This window comes from Apostichopus japonicus, chromosome 14, assembly GCF_037975245.1.
Source record: "Apostichopus japonicus isolate 1M-3 chromosome 14, ASM3797524v1, whole genome shotgun sequence".
Classification (NCBI taxonomy): domain Eukaryota; kingdom Metazoa; phylum Echinodermata; class Holothuroidea; order Aspidochirotida; family Stichopodidae; genus Apostichopus; species Apostichopus japonicus.
The window spans coordinates 25,516,765-25,536,986 of NC_092574.1; the positions used below are offsets into that span (position 1 = coordinate 25,516,765).

The 20,222-nt window shown below is 39.1% G+C and overlaps 1 protein-coding gene and 1 long non-coding RNA gene across 5 annotated transcripts; one reads left to right on the plus strand and one right to left on the minus strand.

Moving 5' to 3' along the window:
* On the plus strand, positions 1-5,324 carry LOC139980088 (uncharacterized). 4 transcript variants are annotated; one of them, XR_011797445.1, is made up of 4 exons: positions 1-310; positions 1,436-1,599; positions 2,866-2,984; positions 3,484-5,324. It is a non-coding gene; the product is annotated as an uncharacterized lncRNA (long non-coding RNA). The 4 variants fall into 4 exon arrangements; XR_011797447.1 differs by lacking the exon at positions 1-310 and adding an exon at positions 338-517; XR_011797446.1 differs by lacking the exon at positions 1-310 and adding an exon at positions 338-483.
* Positions 5,325-8,076: 2,752 nt separating this feature from the next.
* LOC139979770 (15-hydroxyprostaglandin dehydrogenase [NAD(+)]-like) lies at positions 8,077-19,271 on the minus strand. The gene is made up of 7 exons (XM_071990864.1): positions 18,993-19,271; positions 18,457-18,583; positions 14,978-15,081; positions 13,842-13,938; positions 12,749-12,834; positions 11,275-11,420; positions 8,077-9,129 (listed from the first exon to the last, which is right to left on the minus strand). The coding sequence occupies exons 1-7, from the start codon at positions 19,083-19,085 to the stop codon at positions 9,024-9,026; spliced, it is 759 nt and encodes a 252-aa protein (XP_071846965.1). The 5' UTR covers positions 19,086-19,271; the 3' UTR covers positions 8,077-9,023.
* Positions 19,272-20,222: the final 951 nt, after the last annotated feature.

A 20,222-nucleotide genomic window follows, 5' to 3' on the forward strand; every position in this document is an offset into this window, starting at 1 on the left:
ATATATATATATATATACACTCTAAAAACTGAAGTGCTAATTTAGTAGCTCCAACACGGTGCTAGTCATCAATTAGCACTTTAAGAGCTAGTATCTCAACCTTCAAGTGTTAAATAACTTGCACCATACCAAAGTGCTATCGCCGCAGTTGTGACGCACTGCACTTGTTAAGTGCTGAAAGTTTCGTATTAACTTTTGATTGGCTGAAGGCGGTGACGTCAGTAACATGCAACAACGCTATTGGTTATAACCAAATAGTTGCATATCGCATCGCTAGACGTGACAACTGACGAACGTTCCACCGGCAGACGTAAGTTTCTGAATTGAAGTCTGTGAATATTCTCCAGAGTAAGGAATATTTGAAAGCTGATATGGCGACCTTTCATGAAATTTGAGTGATCATTCATGTTTTCAATAACCTAGCTTTGCTGATGACGTCGGGAATTTCCTTGAAATAATACCTCTGTCGACGTCTTAGTGATGGTAGCCTACCACTTATTTTCATAGGTCTATTCACGTATGTAAATGCCAAATGCGCTCTGATATAACATTAGGCTATGCCAAGTTTATGATTGGGCGTATATAGGCCTAGCCTACCTCCTTATTGTAACATTTATAAGGCCTAACTTTATGGCCGCAAATGGCGATTCGATTGAGGTGTACTACTGGTACTACAGTCTGCGTTTGCACAAGTGGCCATCACATAGTCGTAACGTATAAGAGAGGCAGGCCCAATGCAATAAGTATTGGTATTGGTTTATATGCCAATGCCTAAAGAATATGAGCCGATGGCCGCTAGACGACCACAAGAGAACGTTTTGGACGGCCTGTCAGTCCATATTACGCTTTGAATTTGTGGTAGCCTAGCCTAGGTCTAACATTATTGTGGTAACAGGCCTAACGTTGTGTTGTTAATGTTACTTTGCAGTGTAAGGTCTGTGTGTGATTGCCGACTACAAAATGAAGTAGCCTACAAAGTACAAGTACAAACCATACTTCACAGTCATACATTATTCAGGTTTAAAGAAAAATTAAAGTAAATGTAAACATAAAATAATGATCAGAGTAATTGTATACATCCTATTCTTATTTGACCTTCATAGTGTTTCCCATGTTTCATGCATCGCTTAATGTTGTGTACCCTAATGTTTGCCTTGTTTGCACCTATCAAGGAAGGCCTACTATAAGTATCTTTTTCTTTTTGAAATGATGACTCCCAATGTAAATATGCTTCATTTAAGATGTTCTGTCATGAAAAGTGAAAGACTATAGGTAGGCTTAATTTTCCAATTAATTTGAAACAAATTTCGGTGAAACTTTAAACATGCTTTTTTTTATACTGTTTATAGACTCAAGCTTTTGCAGAAAAATGAAAGAAACCTGATATGTTTTGGGATTCATTGCATGTTTTCTTGTTCTATTCTTTTACTTGTAGATTTTGCAAGACTTTGAGCAGATGTATGGAGATCAGGTCACCAATAACTTTTGATGAAATGGGAGGGTACATTCCCGCTTCATTTGGAAGTACATAGCATGTACTCACCAACTCAGCTCTGCGGGACCTTCAGTTTGAATTTGAAGAAACAGAAAAGTCTGAGGGTATGTTTCAAAAAAGTGCTAACATTTTGTAGTCATGTGACTCTCATTGTGCAAGTTCAGTCAAGTTTTCTGTAGTGAATATTTAGTATGTTAGCTCTTTAAAAGACTGCTATAGGTGAAATCATGTACAGAAAAGTGGCAATGCTGTTAACAGTTTGTCTGGGAGTCTGGGACCCAACTTTCTTTAAACATACATGGAAGAAATGAATGAAAGTGATTAAACTAAAACTGAATTACATTCCAATCTAGATTTTGAAGAAGACTTAAGTTCTGACACCATAGAAGCTGGTGGGAGCTTATGTGATTGGTGGGCATCTACCTGTCTAATGATAGTTCATTAAGTGGTATTATCTCCTGCAGTCTTATGTGAATTTTCAAGTACTGAAGTTAACTTGGCTAAACTGATCCATGGGAGGGGACCCATCACGAATGTATCCAAAAATTGAGGTCAAAGATCATTTAAGTGTCAATTCAGGCTGCAGCGTGTGAATCAAAAATAGCCAGATCATTATCAGATTGCTCGCAAATTGTTGAAATCAGTGGATTAAAACTTGTATCCAGATTTCAGATCAAAGTTATAACTATTGGGTCTAAATTTGTAGCCAGTTCTTAGGCCCATTCACTAAAACTGATTAAGCTGGCAATCCTGTTCACTTTTGCTTTAATTCCAGCTGTGGAGTAAGGGTAAACTGAAGGAAATTTGTTTCTTGAGCCACGTACTGTTAAAGCGCTGTGGGTGGAGGGGTGTGTTATTATTCTAGAAACATTCTAGAACCAATGTTGTAAGTCTGGTGGTGTAGGGTTGTTCCTGTATAGCCACTTGCTTGGTTCATTCATTGATACGAGTTACTGTACCACTTGATGCCTTAGTTTCCTCCATCCAACAGTGTATTCAATAAGCAAAAGTATTAATTTCCTGGCCTAACCAATTTCAATTATAGAAGAATCCCAGAAATCCTTCAGTCTTCCACCATATTTATTTTAGTGACTTTGAAAAGACCTATGACTGTGAAATTGACATAGGCCTATGTAATTGGGTTCAGTGGACATAAAAGTATATCAGAATAATGTTTTTTTTTTTTTTTTCTTGGCATGCAGTGCCTACGTGTAATTTGTATATTGCAATTTCTAGAGCAAGTAGTAGGAACAAACAATTACTAACTGACACGTCACACTATTTTGTTGACATATACATCTGTTTTGTTGAGATATGTAATCTGTTTTTATGTTTTTCATTATTAAGAAACTTTTCATTTTCTTCTTTAGAACATGCATCCAGGTACGGTCTCTTTGCATAGGTTCACCTATTGCCGTCTTTCAACACAAGGAAAAGTAGAAAATGCATTCGAGATGACAATGTCCGTTACTTCATCGCCTGGCAACCAGTAAGTTGTTTTGTGTGTTGAGTGGGAAAGATCTGCCAAAATTCATGCAGAGTGATCAATCTTTAACCATTTGAGCCTAGGGGATATTGGTACTGACATTCTGTCCTCTAGGCCTCAGCCCCTTGGCTCAATCTGTGCTGGGCGGTCCAGGTAGGTGCTCTTATTAAATGTGTCTTTCCTTCAGGAGATAAGGGTCAACCACATAAAACTATCTGATCCAGATGTGGGTTAATGTAGACTATTCTGTACCTGAGCCAGATAATCCTGTATTATAATCAAGTTATATTTGCATATTCTTGTAGCTGGTTAGTTATTAATATGGATTTTATATTTGGTTAAAACATGGCACAAGCCAGGCAGCAGTTCAGGCAAGATACATAATAGTACGGTTAGTGATGCAAGCAGGATGTGAAGTAATTGTCAGCTGGACTAGTTGAAGTTTTAAGAAATCAGCACTATTTTGGAAATTAATGCATGAATTAATTTCCTTTCTTCTTAGATCGGAACAAATGTGGAAGAATATGCAAAGAAAAGCCAACTCAGCAGAAAACAGCCACACCTCTTGGCCATTGGAAGCAATGTGACTGACTTGCAGCAGTTTTTTGTAGTTCTGGATGGAGTTGCCCTACCTGTTTCCAGGCAAGCATGTGGAATTGTAGCAGCAGCTACAGATATTCTAATGAAAGTTCATTATGTTTTTATTGTAGCATATGCGGTGCAGCTCACAGATTTCTACACCTTTATCCAAACTGTGGTGTATGGCATACCTCCATCAGGTCAAAAGATAAGTAATCGTGTAAAGGAGATAAGGATTGCTTTGCAAAATGTGGAGTAGAGACTGTTCACAGTTTAGTTTAAAAGCATAAAGGAAAGTTTTTTGCAAGCGTGTCTGAAAATTTATTCGTTTTAATTACAAGCATTAATCTCTTTCATGATTTCTCATAACGTTTCTTAAGTAAGTTGCAATGGCCATTTTGTAGTAGAAAAACATGCCGTATGTTTTATCTTTGGGATCAGTGTTTCAATTCTTGTAATCCTTTAGAGCTTAGTATGTAGCTATTATCTAAAGTGTAGTTGGATTTTTGACATTAACAGAATTATAAGGCCTACAACACAGGGTAAACAAATACAAAACTGACCACTACACAACTTAGACCCACATATATCTCTAAAATCATCTCCAGATGAACCTGGTTGTGATGGATAAATCAAGTTTTGACCAGTTATTCAGGTTGTACAGTTGATAATTTAAGTTGCTTATAAACATGGGAGGGATACTGCTTGCACCAGATCTCAGCCACAGCCACTCACATGAATTACTCATTAATAATTAATGACTCACAATATGTCAGGCACTTGTTCGCCCTTGGGAGCGTAGGTTTACCTAACTTAGTCTTGATTGGGTGTTGTCACTGTTACTTTTATCTTGTTTTAAAACATTCATTCAGACTGTTAGAGGATATTCAGTGTTTCAGTTTATTTTTGACCCATTTGGGGATCAAGTTGGTGTTATTTTCATTTGACTTCATGAAAAGAGTGGAGTGAATAGGTTTGAAGATGTTGTTCAAAATAAGGGACCATGGAAACTCAACCTCATTGGGTGGTAAAAACTGGTTTGTTTATTTATTTAATTTTTGTCCAATCTGAGATCTTATCAAGTTGGAATCTGGATTTTACTGGATTTTACTGGATTTTACTGGATTTTAGGGGTGCATAGTCCCATCTACTGTCAATATCACTCAGTACTAATACAGTAAATTAATATCATGTTTTAACTTAGTAACATCCATGGCTAAATGTAAACATAAAGTTAGGCTAGAACACTATGCATGGATATACTCTAGCACTTCTGGTCAACAGCCTTAAATTTTTATAGTAAACAAAGGGCTTAGCTGACATACTTAAGCTAATCTGTCTACACTATATGGTTTAAGTCTAACTCATGATTTTATTTCTCAAGTACAGGAAGCAATAAAAGAAAGAAAGAAAAGAAATGTGTTCCCTTTTATTTCAGTCAGGTGATGCTGTGTTTTGACCTACCCTTTACATTCCATATTTTGCAAGTGATACAGATTCTGAGTCTACAGTAAGTGGTGCTCTGTACACCCTAATACTGACCTAAGGACTTGCACTTACAGGTGCCTACTTTGCTCTTTCCAGTGCTGGTGGTAGCACTTAAAGTGCGGGACTGTTGCAGCACTTTTCAGGTGCTGGTATAGTTAGCACCATTGAGAGTGTTATTTATAGCACTTAGGGTGCTGTCCCTCTCAGGGCTCTTGGAAAGTGCTGTAAAATAGCACTCTATGTGCTGTTTTCAGCACTTTGGTTTTTAGAGTGTATATAAATATATCCGAGTTGTACCATGATCAAATCAATGTCTATTTGGAAATTCTTACCAGGTTGATTTCGATTGCTCTTCTGTGGTTTCAGTGCCTACCTATCTAGTGTCCCATAGACATCAAACGCTCCTTGAAAACATTCTGGAAGCAATGGTTGGAAATACCAGAAAGTATAAACTGGTTGAAAGGGATAACTTGAAACACCTGCTAACGTCTGGCAACCAGTTTTAGCAAACCATTTTATTTTTACAAACTAAGTGAGTAACACGCTGTATTGTTTTCGTTCATTCATCCATTTATTCATCCATCCATCTGTCCATCTGTCCGTCCGTCCATTCATTCATTTGTTTAAAAATGTATAAATAGATACATAAAATGCAGTTGTGAATAGTAAATATTCAATAGTCATGTTACGTAATTATTACTAACCTTTCAGTTTCTTGTCATCTGCCACGTTGCAATGAATAAAGCGAACTTTGCTGCTGCCAAACTTTTCAAAAAATTTGTTCACAGTTTCCTTTCCCAAATCCTCGTTTATATCGAGAATGGCAACAAACTATATAGAGAAAAAATGGACCCTTAGTGAAATTTACATATGATTGGACAATACTTCAGCATGTTATGCTGGCCGTGCGAAATAGCACACAAGTCTTAAACGTACACAAGCATGACAAAAAAATATTGTAGCTCCAGCTGTACTACAAGAATACTGTGTTAATAAATGTCTTCGAGATACTCACGTTTATGCTACATAAGTTTGACCTGTGAGTCAAACCGACTTCATGGGCCAATCCAGACGGGGAGGGATTCAGTGTTTTTGAGAAAATGATCGCGGTAACTTATATATACTTTCCGTTCTTTTGTTATGTACATAAGCGTACGGGACTACCTTCGTTTGGGGGTACCTTCTGAGCAATGAGAGGGGTGGCACCCCCCCCCCAGTCGCATATGGTTAGACCTATGTAGGTCTTATATAGATAATTGTCTGGGCCCGCTAATCGGGTTTTCGTATTATTAGGTTAAGCGCGGCGCCTTGTTATTATTACCTCAGGATCATTTTCTCTTTTGACTGTGTAAGTTCGTCTTGCCTCATTAAACTTTCACGAAAATTCACATAGGCCTAGCCTACGACCCCCTAACCCCCACTAAAAAACAGTTTAGTTTTTTTGGCTAATCACCATACAGACATTTCCATATTTATAACACGATAGGCCATTCAAAAATATGTCAAGCTAAACAGCTGGCCTATAGTCGCCGCAATTTGAGGTCCCTTATGGCATCGTCCTTTTGACAGTAATTTGTTTGGTTTTCGTCCATCGGTTTCGGTTGTTGGAACTTAAGAAAAAGGGCCTATAGTCGCCTGTGCAGCTCTGCGTTCCAAAATGTTGGTATTTACTATAGGGTGCTTTAAAATAATGATCCCCGAAAGTACAGAATAATTTCTGGTAGAGCTATATATTATCCCATTAACGAGTAAATTTATACTTTCTGTACTTAAATACTGGGTGATTATACCCTCAAGTAGGAACTTTACACTATTTATAAGTGAAAACCAAATACAACCACATGAAGTACATAATTAGCTCTTAGTTTGTTTGATTTTACCCTGTAATGCATGATACTTCAAAATAAATGGTGTCGGTGTGATATACCCTTTTTTTATTGTAAAATAATATACTTAGAAGGGTTATTTTACACCTTGTTACTGCGATATACACAATTCGTGCAAAAGTACATGTTATGTGGGTAAAATTACCCTTTTGATTGAAGAGGGTACGTTTTTTGGAAAGTGAGTGTTAATTAAGTACTGTAAATGTGTACATGTATACATAAATCATTGTGTCTTATTACACGCAGAGTCTGAAATCTACCCACAGAGATCAAAAATACACCAACCGGCTTTACCTTGGGGTATATGTGCACGTTACCGGGTAATGGCCACGGCAATGGTTATATTGCCAAGGCAATGATTACAAGAGTGTTAGCTCGGTGGTTAACGCCGGTGCCTTTCAATCATAAGGTCCCGAGTTCGAGTCACTCATATGTATGTCGTCCAGTTACAGAGTTGTTGACAATTGACAATGCATAATCATGGACGTTAAATATGAATCTAAGAGACTGACTTCGGTGTGTTGATGATCTCCATAGAGCCCGAATCTCTTACCTTTGCTCAGGAGACGCTGAGAGACTGCTTTACTTATCCCGTCAGCTCCACCTGTAACCGAGGCTACCTTATTCTTAATCTTCATCTTACGTTTGCTCTGTTCACAGCTTTATATAATTACTAACAATTGCGCACAAGATCCAAAATGTCTTGTATGCACTCAAATCGTTGTTTGATTACAATTTAACGTTTTATATTGTTGTGTTGGTGTACTAGTATGACCAGGGAGCTGTTAGAGTAGCAGCACCCTGGTATGACCAAGGAATATCTCGTACGATTTATGATAGAACCATACATCCAGTGCGATAACATCTAGGTCAAAGGTGAACCAGTCTGACACTTCGCTGTTTGCGCTATCAGCACAGAACTATTAGACTGTGCAAAGCCGCAAATCGCTATTTGTATTCATCGTCTCACAGATTGGATTCCTGTTTAAATTTTAATGCTGACGTATTCGCTGCTTTAACTCACTTAGTTAACCAAACGAAACACGCAGTACAAAACACATGAGAACGGGCTTATATATTTATACGTCTTTATTCTAAACGAGTAAATGCCGAACTGGTTTAAGTTGATACATATTGGTGTATATACAATCTGATATTTGGTATATAGAGGTCATTAGGTCAGCGGATAGACCAACGGGTGGTTTCGAAGAACCACATACTATATAAATATACTACAGATGCCTTGGTCAATTTTGTTTCAATTGGAGTTGAAGTTATTTTCCGATAATTCATACATATTCATGTATACTTCTTTTGGTTTCCCAAGAGGTAAAACTATGGAGTCACTTTAACCGACCTTGCAGAATTGGGAGGGGGACCGCGTTCCGTAAAGTCGGCAATGACTATAACGCGGATCATTACGGTAATTACTATTACGGTTAGATTCGGCCAACACGGCAACATACAGACACACTGTACTCAAAGCCGAAGACTTCGTTTGGTACAAATCCTTTGAACAGCGACTGCAGACCGACATTTCTCAAAAAAGGTTACTTTTACTAAAATCGTATTGTCTACAATATTTGGCAATGTTAATAAACATTCAACAGGTAAGACGAAAAGGAACATTAAAAGTGTACTTGGTAAGATTAAATTAGTAAAGGAATTAACTTTTTAATCCAGATAACACAATCACAGCGTTGGTATGGAACAACATAATCGTATAAGTTAGCTAGGCGAATCTTCATTAAAAAGAGAGGGGGTTGACAAGAGGAATAAAGTTAAACAAAACAAAATAACGAAGAGAATGAATACATTTAATTTATTTGTATTTTGAAAGCAAATAACTGTGATAGTATATTTTTGATATGATTATTTATACTATTATTGTTTTGTTACCAGTAGCAATATTTAGTACTCAATATATCATTTTCCTGTGGAAAAATTGAATGGCTAGCGTATTTGAAGATTATTAATTATGAATAACTACGGAAATCCAATGTATGTTCCTATAGATACTGTAATACATCCCCTCTGGTTGACAAACATCTTATTTAGCAGGAATCAGTAGCAGATAGAGCTCCCCTGTCTATGTCACAACTTTAATGCCTTCACTACCGACAGCAGTAATGATGTCTCCGTGTAAGCTCTCGTCCTCTATCGCCAAAATGAAGGCATCCACAACAACTGAAACACTAGAAAGAAAAATAACCAAATCGTTTAAAGAACAGTTCATCGCGAGTCGTTTAAATTAGGCCTATTTCATTATTTGTCATGAAACTTGGGTAGTTAAGTCAAATGTATTGCATTGTGATGGCTTTTTTAGCATTGGAAATCCGCAATCAGCTTTAACCACCATCATGGGCGGCGATCATGGGGGGGGGGGGGATATGTCCCCGCAATATTTTAGGTGGGGGGATATAGTATCTAATATCCCCCCAATATTTGGTGGCATAGTTTTTTGTGTGGCTATAAATAGAAAATAATGCGTGAGATTATTTATCCAAATCATATCTGGCGGTGGCTAAAACTTCATCCAACACAGCTGCATGAGGTAAATGACTCTTCGTGGTCGTTTCTGTGACCCGTGATCGTATAGCATGTTGTCACTCATGATTATTATCAAAATATCTGTTCATCTCTTGTGTATGATTGTAAGTACGTACAATCATATATGTGAGATCTGTCACTCCTATCCCACTTGTTAGAGTTGCACATGCCTCGATTGCACCTGTTTCACATGTTCGTAACTTAGGAGTCATATTTGACAAAAATCTGAACATGGAGTGTCATGTAAATGATATCTGCCGGGCTGCATTTCTCGCTCTTCACAAGGTTGGTAAAATTCTTCATTTTTTGAACGATCAAACTACCGAGAGACTTGTCCATGCTTTTATTACATCACGCTTGGACTACTGCAATATTGTGCTCTTTGGTCTCCTTGATAGTCAACTGGCTAAATTGGAACGCATTCAAAACTCTGCTGTCAGGCTGATCACTCGCACTAGCCCTGTCTCTCACATCACCTCCATACTTCATGACCTTCATTGGCTACCTGTCAAACTGCGTATTGATTACAAGGTACTCCTGTTAACCTTTAAATATATTCATGGTAGGCCTATTGCGCCACACTACTTTGGTGAACTTGTTCAAAGTTATACCCCAACTCGCCGTCTGCGCTCTAGCACCCAATCATTGCTCTCTATGCACCCTGTGTCCACTAAATCTTATGGCGAGCGATCTATCCAGTACTCCTCAACCCTCCTTTGGAATAAACCCCCAATCAACATAAAGAATGTCGTGTCTGTGGAGATGTTCAAAACTGTTTTGAAGACACATCTGTTTTCATTGTTATAATTGTTATGTTTACTCTTATTGTATATTGTGTACATATCTTTCACTTTCTTTTGTACAGCGCGGCGAGACTTTATTGTAACTTGCGCTATATAAGAACTGTTTATTATTATCCACATCGATATGGGTTCACTGGGTTTCCATTTGGCCTGTTTCCTACAAGATTTCCAACCGCAGGCGCGAAACCAGGGGGGGGGGTGCCAAGGGGGAGACCGCTCCCCCCCTTGAGCATATTTTTTGTATTTTTTTTTATGATATCGAAGTTTTATGGTAGCCGTTATAAGAGGTTTTAATATTTGTATACCAATAAATTAACCGTGTCTGAATTTTCGAAAATTCCCTGACCAACATTCTTCATCATACTTCCCTCTACCCGTGCAATTTTGACCGGTCTGTTAGGGGTTGAAGGGTTTTTTTCTATATTGGTTGGCCATAGATGAAATTTTGTGCAACATTATGGGTATGTTTTGAAGTGAATTTATTATTCAAATTCTGAACAAATAATGGGCTTAAAACCTTGAAAAGTGGGGCTGACGGGTATTGTGAGCCGTTACTTAGAATTACCTACAAAAGCAATGATCCACAGGAGATGCGATGAGTCGAACATGATGTGTTACTGGTGACAATCTTGAAAAAGGTTATGGATGAAAAAAAAAACACTATTGGAAAAACTTGGTTCTCAGGCAAAAGTGTACATCTGGTTGGTCATTTTCAAGCCCGAGAAGTGCCATTTCCGGTGATCTGGGGGCTATCAAAACCAGAAATTTTCTTGTACGCTGCGCGCCAACCAATGGTGGCGCTCCGCTTTGATAGTATTTTGGGTATAAAAGTTCCTACGCGCCTGTACCCAAGCAAATGCCCCCCCCCCCCCAATATTTAAAACAAATCGCCGCCCCTGACCACCATAATATCCTGTTACAGAATAAGTATTTAATAAACGTAATTCATGTAATCGCATGTAAACGTATGTAATATAGAAGACGTACTTTGTTACATAGTCCTTGTTATTGTCTAATTCTTTCGTCATAACGTTATCATCCACGACGTCTTGTTTCTTGAATATGTTGGTTAAGACTATCCCAGGGCAAATCGCAACCACTCGTAAGTCTTTACTGAAGTTGTCTGCACTTGCCTATTCATAGTGAAAATATGGCAAGGTTATGATCAACTTCAAGCATACAGATATATAATATACAAAATGCATAATTCGGTGTTCATTAACTTAAATGGAGGTCGAAGTCACGACGCAAGCAGAACCAGTAACTGTAAAGTGTTACCGGTACGTGTGCTAGACGGTTCTGCTAGAATTGTCTGCTAGAATATATGCTAGTATACACATCAATAGTAACCAATAGGGAAAATCTAAACAAAAAAATTCTAAAACCATAGGGGATAATTTCAGTCGATGATTCGATCTTAAAAGTTGCACAAATTGGGACTGAATTAACTACCCATTAAGGAACTAAACATGGAGTACCGGCAGTGTTGGCCCTAATATAACGTGCAAAATGTTCTAAGCGCTTTCAAAGTTATTTTCCTGCTGCTTTTTAAAACTGCCAAGTTTATTCCCACGGTTAAGGAGGATTCAATAAAAGGAAAGGAAAGTTTCTATCCGAAGAAAATGTCGATGACCTTTATGGCTACACATACAGATCAATAAAATAACGTCTATAAGTTCTTGTACAGTGTTATTACTCACACTGGCTATAGTTTAGCTTTTAGTTTCAAACACAGACAATTATCATCACCTTATCGGAAAAAATCTTAATTCAATAGGAAACCAAATATTTTGTGAGCTGACAAACACAATGAATTAGAAATAAGATAAAAAGAAAATTAAGAATAATTGGTTCCTGACGTTATCCGGAGTCTCTTGATATGAACAATTGAAAGAACATTGGTTACTTGGGCAACCTTATTAGAGGTTAAGAAACAATAGATCAACATTATGTATAACGCGGAACCGAATTATTTTCTAATTTAAAGAACATGTGTTTGTATATCACACCCTTTTTTTTCTCATTGTATAATTGAACACACATCTTCTCATCTTCTCCCATCACCATTCTGTTATAGAAAACATTTAATTAAACGATACTTAATTGTGAAAATTGTCGGTCTAGAAATAAAGAACCATAGAAGCGTGGAAAACATAAATTAAAATGATATCGGTCATATTTTCGTCATAACTGCTGACAAACGTCATCATGAAACGTACAAAAACAATCCGTCAATACAAATACGATTTGATTTCTACTATATACAACAACTATTATTTGAGGGTTTTAACCGAAAAAACTACCTTCTACACACGACGGTGCAACGTTTGACGACGTTTACATGACTTCTTCGTAATATATAGACGAATAGGTATCCTATAATCATCTTTGTCTTCTAAATCACACAAGACCCAACCGATCTTGGCCTTAAGAGAGGAACAATTGACAAAACATAACCTACCGGCAAAGATTTGGTAAAGGCCACTACGCCATGTTTAGCTGCAAAGTAGCTACTGTTCAGGATGTTTGTATCCTGAACCACCATGCCTGTATACAGAAAAGGAGAAGAAGAAGGAATGGATTATATAGCTTTACATAGAAATTACATTGGATTGGATCACTAATCTATTTAATTAAAGGGAATCTCTAGTATTATAGATATTATGGAAGCAGTTGTTATCGGGTATTATACATACCAGTAGGTTAATAGGTAACAATATATAGTATACTCAATCACAACAAATAAACTAATCTGCAGTCTTATGTTATCTCCATGTCAACGTTCACACCAATATAAAGGTATTAGACCCGAAGACTCGTCACCAAACGTCACCAAAACGTAAAAACTCGAGTCTACCAAACGTGACCAGCTCTCGGGGTACATGCCACATGACCGTGGTGTATAGGCCACATGGGAAATGGTAGTTCGCAAGTTGAACTTGCCGTTTGGTATAAAAGTGGCAGAAGTGATATGTGGTTCTGGATCCTACTACCAGTGTCTCGGGAAAAAGCAGGAAAATGTATATATATATACCCGAGAAGGGTAACAGTTATGAAGATTTACTTAAGTTAACGTTCAAGTTAGCTAGTCATAACGCAAGCGAGTTAACATGTTTACTTATTGACTTTATTGACAAAAGCCCAATTGTTGAAACGACTCAAACTCGCCAGTCGAACAGTCGTCAGCAGTATATAGCAGTATGTATTTTTGTTTTAAATGTCAGAAAGACGATTTACTCTGAAATTTCTTTGGAATGTATCTCCTTCTATTTCTCCTTCTTGTTGTTCACCTTTTTTTCGAAAATTATTGAGTGGGTAGGAGGGAGATACACCCCGTTACTCCCGACCTGCTCCACTAATACAGGCCTATATTGGAATGTGTCATCTTCTTCTTGATTGTAATTAGGCAAATTATTAAGTGTGGCTAGTCAATACCTAAGCCATCCTATCCGTGGTTCATATAGGCCTTTGCACCAAACTGCTTTAAGATTTGATCATACTTGTCTTAGTTGTATACATTTACTCGATTGACTTCTCTCTCAAATGGAACTTACCGGAGATTGATGATGTGTTTACGATGATGCCTTTCTCTGGTCTTGGTTCTTTCGTCATTAATTCTTCAGCGATTAAACATCCATTAATGACTGCCAACTACAATATTAAAAGTGTTATCTATGTCAATATGTACATTAAAGAAGACAAATGTTAGGGTACATAGGTTGTTTGTTTGTTTTGTTTCTATCTCATAGAGAGCAGTTAATGAATATCGGTCAGGAAATGGGAGGGTGGAGGGCAAGTGAAATAGTGGTACGTACAGCACATATTAAGCTTTCAAATTTGATCAAGTTTAAAGATAAACTACCTAATGCATTGTCAACGATCGGACTTATTACAGGCTTGCATTAGTTTACCTGACAATATAGAAACAAGCAACATCAAAAACTTCCTCCTCAAATATGAATAGAGTATTTTTGCTAAATCATATTAGGATATCTTGATACTATCTTTATGATAACGTATGGCCGTTTACTGGTTACTTTGGAAAGGTGACGCAGGTGCCAATAGCCCGGGGTTATATGAAGGAAAAAGGATGGCGGAGCCGAGGTCTGTCCAGGTAATCGGGGGTTGCCAGCCTACAGTAAACTTATATATAGCCCTGGAGATATTATCAACTCTTTTGCTCTTGATACGCACTACTTGTAATACTCATCCCCACCCCCGCAACTCGAATAGCCATCTGGCCGAGGAAACCCTCATTATTACCAAAGAGGCCGTTTGTGAAAGTAAACTTGATAGGTCGTCATAAATTGGCGTTATCGAAAAATATGGCTAATAATGCAGTATTATTTGATTAAAATGTTGTACGGCAATGGTTTTCAATTAATTTTCTACGAGGGCCAGAATGCCCCCCAAAAAAAGGTTGCAAGGAGCCACTGCTTGATGGAATCGAATTCCCAATATCTCTATAGATTGACAATGTGCATGGTATGTAGGTTAGAATTGTGGCCATGCCTTATTAAGGCGTTACGGGCCAGCATCCACAATAAGAGCATGCCAAGTATTCCTCCGTGGGCCAGATAGAAATCTCAAGGGCCGGATGCAGCCCGCGGGTCCCCTTTGAGAGCAGCTGCTATATAGTGTAAGCCACTTCCAAACGTTATATGCTGCTGCGGTTACACGTTATACGTACCAAACAAATCTCAATTGTCTTTCGGTTGTCTTTTGCGATTAATCCAGCGTTGTTCACTACAATATCAAGCTGCCCGTGTACATCGAATGCTTCTTGAAATGACTCTGAAAGAGATGGCAGGTTTTATATAATTACACATCGAATGCTTCTTGAAATGACTCTGAAAGTGAAGGGAAGTTTTATATTATTTACGTGACGTATAACCTAGACCGTACCCAGTCCATCTACGATCAGACTGTTTAAACACTTTGAAAATTCGCTATATGTTGTTAGTAAAGCATTGACGGCCTTCTGGAACCGTTCTGACGTTTTGATTTCGAAGAAAATCACGTATAGTTGATATTAAGATCTTGTACACTGGCGGATCCAGGGCCTTTGTTTGGGAGGGGCCAAAGTGGAATTAGAGTGACATGGGGAAGGGGTCTAAGGTGAGGGGCAGGCGCGGCGGAACGGAAAAAATTATTGGGGTGCTAATGTGTGGACACTATCTAAGCGGAGCGCCACCATCGGTTGGCGCGGAGCGTACAAAAAAAATTTGAGTTTTATCAAACCCCCAGATGGCCGGAAACGGCACTTCCCAAGTGTTTTATGCTTCGAATACCTACCCCTAGAATATGGGTCTCAAGCCTGCAATTTCTCAGATTGCACGAAAGTCTGTAAAAACATTGTAATTTGTATATTCGATGGTGTTTTAATAAGAGAGTAGCTATTACTCGAAGTGTACTCGCAAAGACGTTTTTGAGTGTAGTAAGGGCAGTGGCGGAGCTAGGGGTATTGGTCAGGGGGGGCAAGAATAGTCTGTAGGGGCGCTTTCGACACTATCAGAGCCAATATACGGCTCTGGACACTATCTAAGCGGAGCGCCACCACAGGTTGGCGCGGAGCGGTCAGAAAATTTTTGAGTAAAGATACTCCCTAGATTGCAGGAAATCACCCTTTCGGGCCTTACTAATTTGCAGATAAACGGAGAATAAATAGGTGTCGTCGCCATTTTGTCGGAAAATTACACCAACAGAATATGACAAATGTCAATAGGTATATGAGAGCGCAATAAAATAGTCAATAATCGCGAATAAGTAAAAAAGTAGTGAAAAGCTGAAAAGGGCGTCAGCAGTCCATTTGAGTCCGTCAGGGGGGGGGGGGGGCATTCGCCCCTGACTGTATATATGGACGCTCCGCCACTAAGTAAGGGGATGTTGGAGAACTGGCTGAAATGAGGCAAGTCATCGGCCTAAGACGAAGTTGTGTTACGCTTACCGGTACTCACACTAACTTCTTCCACTTTTCACGGGGCGTGAAGACGCGGTTGGGGTGACAATGTGGTCTATAGCCAGGGGACGGGCCGAGGGTCCCCCAGCAATTACTAAAATTATTACACCTATATAGTATACGTGTGCATCGGACAGATCGACAAGTATGCATTGAAAAATGGACAGATGCACGTTTCGGAACCTTGGTAAATATTGGGGGGGGGGCTTATCATGCATTTGCCCCATTTTTCATTGGGGGCTGAGCCCCCCCCCCCCAAGCCCCCCCGGTTCCGCCGCCACTGGGGAGGGGGTGCCCTCCTCCCCTTTGGAAAATTTTCTATTGCTGAATGCCCTCAGATGCAATTTGGTGCGACAAAAGTGTACAATGGTGATGTTACTTTACTTCTAAAGAAATGTTTCCCAGGTGTAATTTTCTAAAATATTTATGAAACAAAGTTGGGATCATCTTTCTCAAGAAATTTTATTTCTCATAGGTTATAAATTTCTTACAACCAGCCTGTAACTGCAAAATGGTGTTAAACTGTAAATCCTCATGCTCATACATTTACATAGCTCCCAACTCTTGAGAAGGCAAATGCTGGTCCATGACACGAATCGCTTTCCTGGGGGAGGGGTATAAGGGGAGGGGGTGTCCCCCTCCCCTTTTGATTTTTTTTGGAATCCTGGTGATGCCTACATGTAAAATGGTGGCCCTTAGAAAGGCTTTTGTCACCCAAAATTTTCTGAGAAATATGCATTTTTTTGTGTGTAACATCAATAAATTGAATAGTAGGTGATAATTCATTCTTTCCCGTGGCATGAAAATGTTCGCTGCTCGCCCCAATGAAAAGAATTATAGGCTAATTTGAGGTTCAAATGATGCTGTAAAGGAGGTTTATACTCTGTTATGCTAAATGCTAAAGAAATGATGGTTGCTAAGTCAAAATTTGATGCAATTTTTTTTTTATGTATACTTGACAATTACAATGCGGTTTTTTCGGACGCTTGTACGGGTCAGCGGGTTTGGGTGTTAGAATGCGGGTCTAATTCCCGCGAATTGCGGGTCAGTTGGGAGCTCTGCATTTAATTTTAAACCATAAAACGAAAAGGTTTAGACTAGTCTACCACTGCTATTCCTCTCGCTTTTTTTAATTTCCAATCATATGATTTAGCGGATGTTCGGAAACACTTTTTGGCTCACCTTTGGGGGGGCCATGGCCCCCCTTGGCCCCCCCTTGGATCCGCCAGTGATCTTGTACGGCATAGAACCTACTTTTTTCCGTGTGTGTGCCATTTCCTCATGGGACCATGATGACACTATCTAAGCGGAGAGCTCTCTACGTTTAAGTATTGTTATTTTAACAAAGCTGGTAAAAGCGAAACAAAAACACGGTGACCGCATCCGCGATCCGAGCGGTTAAAACTAAACCTTTCCTACCACATGTGCCTAGAATCTAGAGGTTGAACAATATACTGACTGATGAAATCAGAATAAATGATATGAACACTAACTGAAATAGCTCAAACTGTCCAGGCAATCATAGTATCGTTGGCCTACTGTCAACTAGGAATTAGGGACAGTGGTCCCCTGCCCCTCCCCCCTCCCCCACCGCATGTTACGGTACTGTACTTGGCAGTTAACTTAATAACATATAAAATGTTTTTTGAACATATGTGGTACTAAGCTAACTACTAAGCTAAATTTGAGGTATAATGAGTAGCATGATTATATATAGCAACAACTAGACTAGCAGCTTAGCACCATATGGTGACCATATATGTATCTGTCTCATTGTCTTGTGGCTTAGCAGATAGCCTCAGCGGTGTTTGGGCGCTGTTCCTCATTTAATTAACGCTAGAAATGAAATCCGTAATTCTTTTCAACCCTGTTGAAAAGTTCTATTCTTCATCGGGGGGTTGAACACTTGATAGTATAACATTAATAACTATAGGCCTACTAATCTCATGTAGCACAATATTTGAGCTCCCTTTATGAGATACACGAGTTATTTTGAGCCCGATAGGCGAAGCGCCTACACGAGCCATTCACTAAACCGGAAGGTGGGGGATTTGAAATTGTGTCCCACACCCTTCAGAAAGTGGGGAGGAGAGGGGATGTGTCCCCCCGTCCCCACATAATTCAGGCCCCTGCCATCGACTGACAGTATTACAGTATTACGGCTTCCCGTTGACGTGAGAAACAAATTATTGAGTATTTGGAAGACTCACCGTGTAGTTTAGCTTCCTTTGACACGTCACAATGAATAAATCGAACTTTGTCACTGCCAAACTTTTCAGAAAATTCTGTCGCCGTTTGTTGTCCCAAGTCCGCGTTTATATCGAGGATGGCGACAAGCTATACAAGCATACAAAAAGAAAAAAGGAAGAATACATCCTGCCATCAAAAGTTAACATTCGTTATGCTATAAAAAAGAATTCCTCGAATATCCTTAATGGTTAACTGAAATGAACATATATTACTCCTCGTCGCAGGATACGGAATGTTTGTATCATTAAAGTATAACGTTGGGTATGTAGTTGGCCGGTGTGTTGAATACACGACATAGGAAACGAGAAATTAGCGTAACCTTGTTCGATTTTTCATTGATAATATTTGTCCCCTTCTCTTTTTCCGCGACCTCGAATCAACGTATTGACTTGCCCCCCCCACCCCCCCCCCCTCTCTCCACCTCTCTCTCTCTCTCTCACATGTTTTAATAATTATATTCGTCCATGAAATGAAAGAACTAAAATATCAACAGTACCTTTGCTCCATGTTCAAGAAGGCGCTGACAGAGGGCCTTGCCAATTCCCTCTGCTCCACCAGTCACCAATGCTACTTTGTTTAATATCTTCATCTTCGACAGAATAATTTAGCAACCAAACACACGGTATAAACTCTTTGTACGACACTTTCTCTAGGCTAACCAACTTCCAACTTAACAAAATCCAGGCGCATCCGATACCTATTACAACGTAGAGATTCAAACAGTCTATGGACAATCCCTTTGCGACATGTGTGTGTAGCCTATATGCAATAGAATTAAACAGTTAAAGAATTTTGAATGCGAACGTGTGTTGTGTGAAGTTAAAAGTCACGAGAGTTACGATTGTATAGAGTCCCCGTCTATCGAGTACAGTGAACAACAACAGGATATAGCTCAAGTTCAGAGGGGTTAGATCAGGGTTTCCCTAACTTAACGATGTCAGAGTGTCAGATGTCAGAGGCACGAACCCCAACGTTTCGAGACACGATTTGAGTTATACTATACTATAATACGCATAACAGTGCTTCGTAAAAGATCAAGTTCATAGTGTAATATTGAAAAGATATATCATGTTAAAACAGGCTAGTGACTGCATGTTGTCACTCAACAACAATTTTCAAGCATGAATTTATGCTATCTTTGCTTTGTGTCGGGAAAAATGGAGGTCATCTGGAATTTCCAAAAAATAATAAAAATTACTTTGGCCAACATTTCAGTTACTTTCTCAGCTCTTTATCTTCAGGACGTACTGTCATGCGTTCACCAACTTCACCAAAGTCATGCAGCCTGTGTCTGTTTCATAATTCAGTTATTTATCACCATATGCGTAGGAGGCGGGGGGGGCTGGGGGGGGGCCGCAGCCCCCAACCAAAAGTTTTTGTGAAAATTCGGGCAATATGATGAGAATTTTTCGGGCACCTACTGAAAGAAATATAATTTGCAATGTGTTTTTCAATGGTGAAACTGATATTATCATTATCATTATTATTGTAACGACTTCCCCAACAATTCTAACCAATATAGAAGGGTAATAACACGGCAAATGATTGTATGCAGTGGCGTCGTGCCCAGTGGTGCCCGGGGGGCACAGCCCCCCCCCCCAATTTTGTCAAAAGTAGACTAAATAGTCAATTGCTCTTTGATGGTAGTTGCGGATTTTCCACACACCTCAAAGACGACATATCGGGATTAGTAATGCCATTGCCTTTGAATATGTTTGTCCTAAGC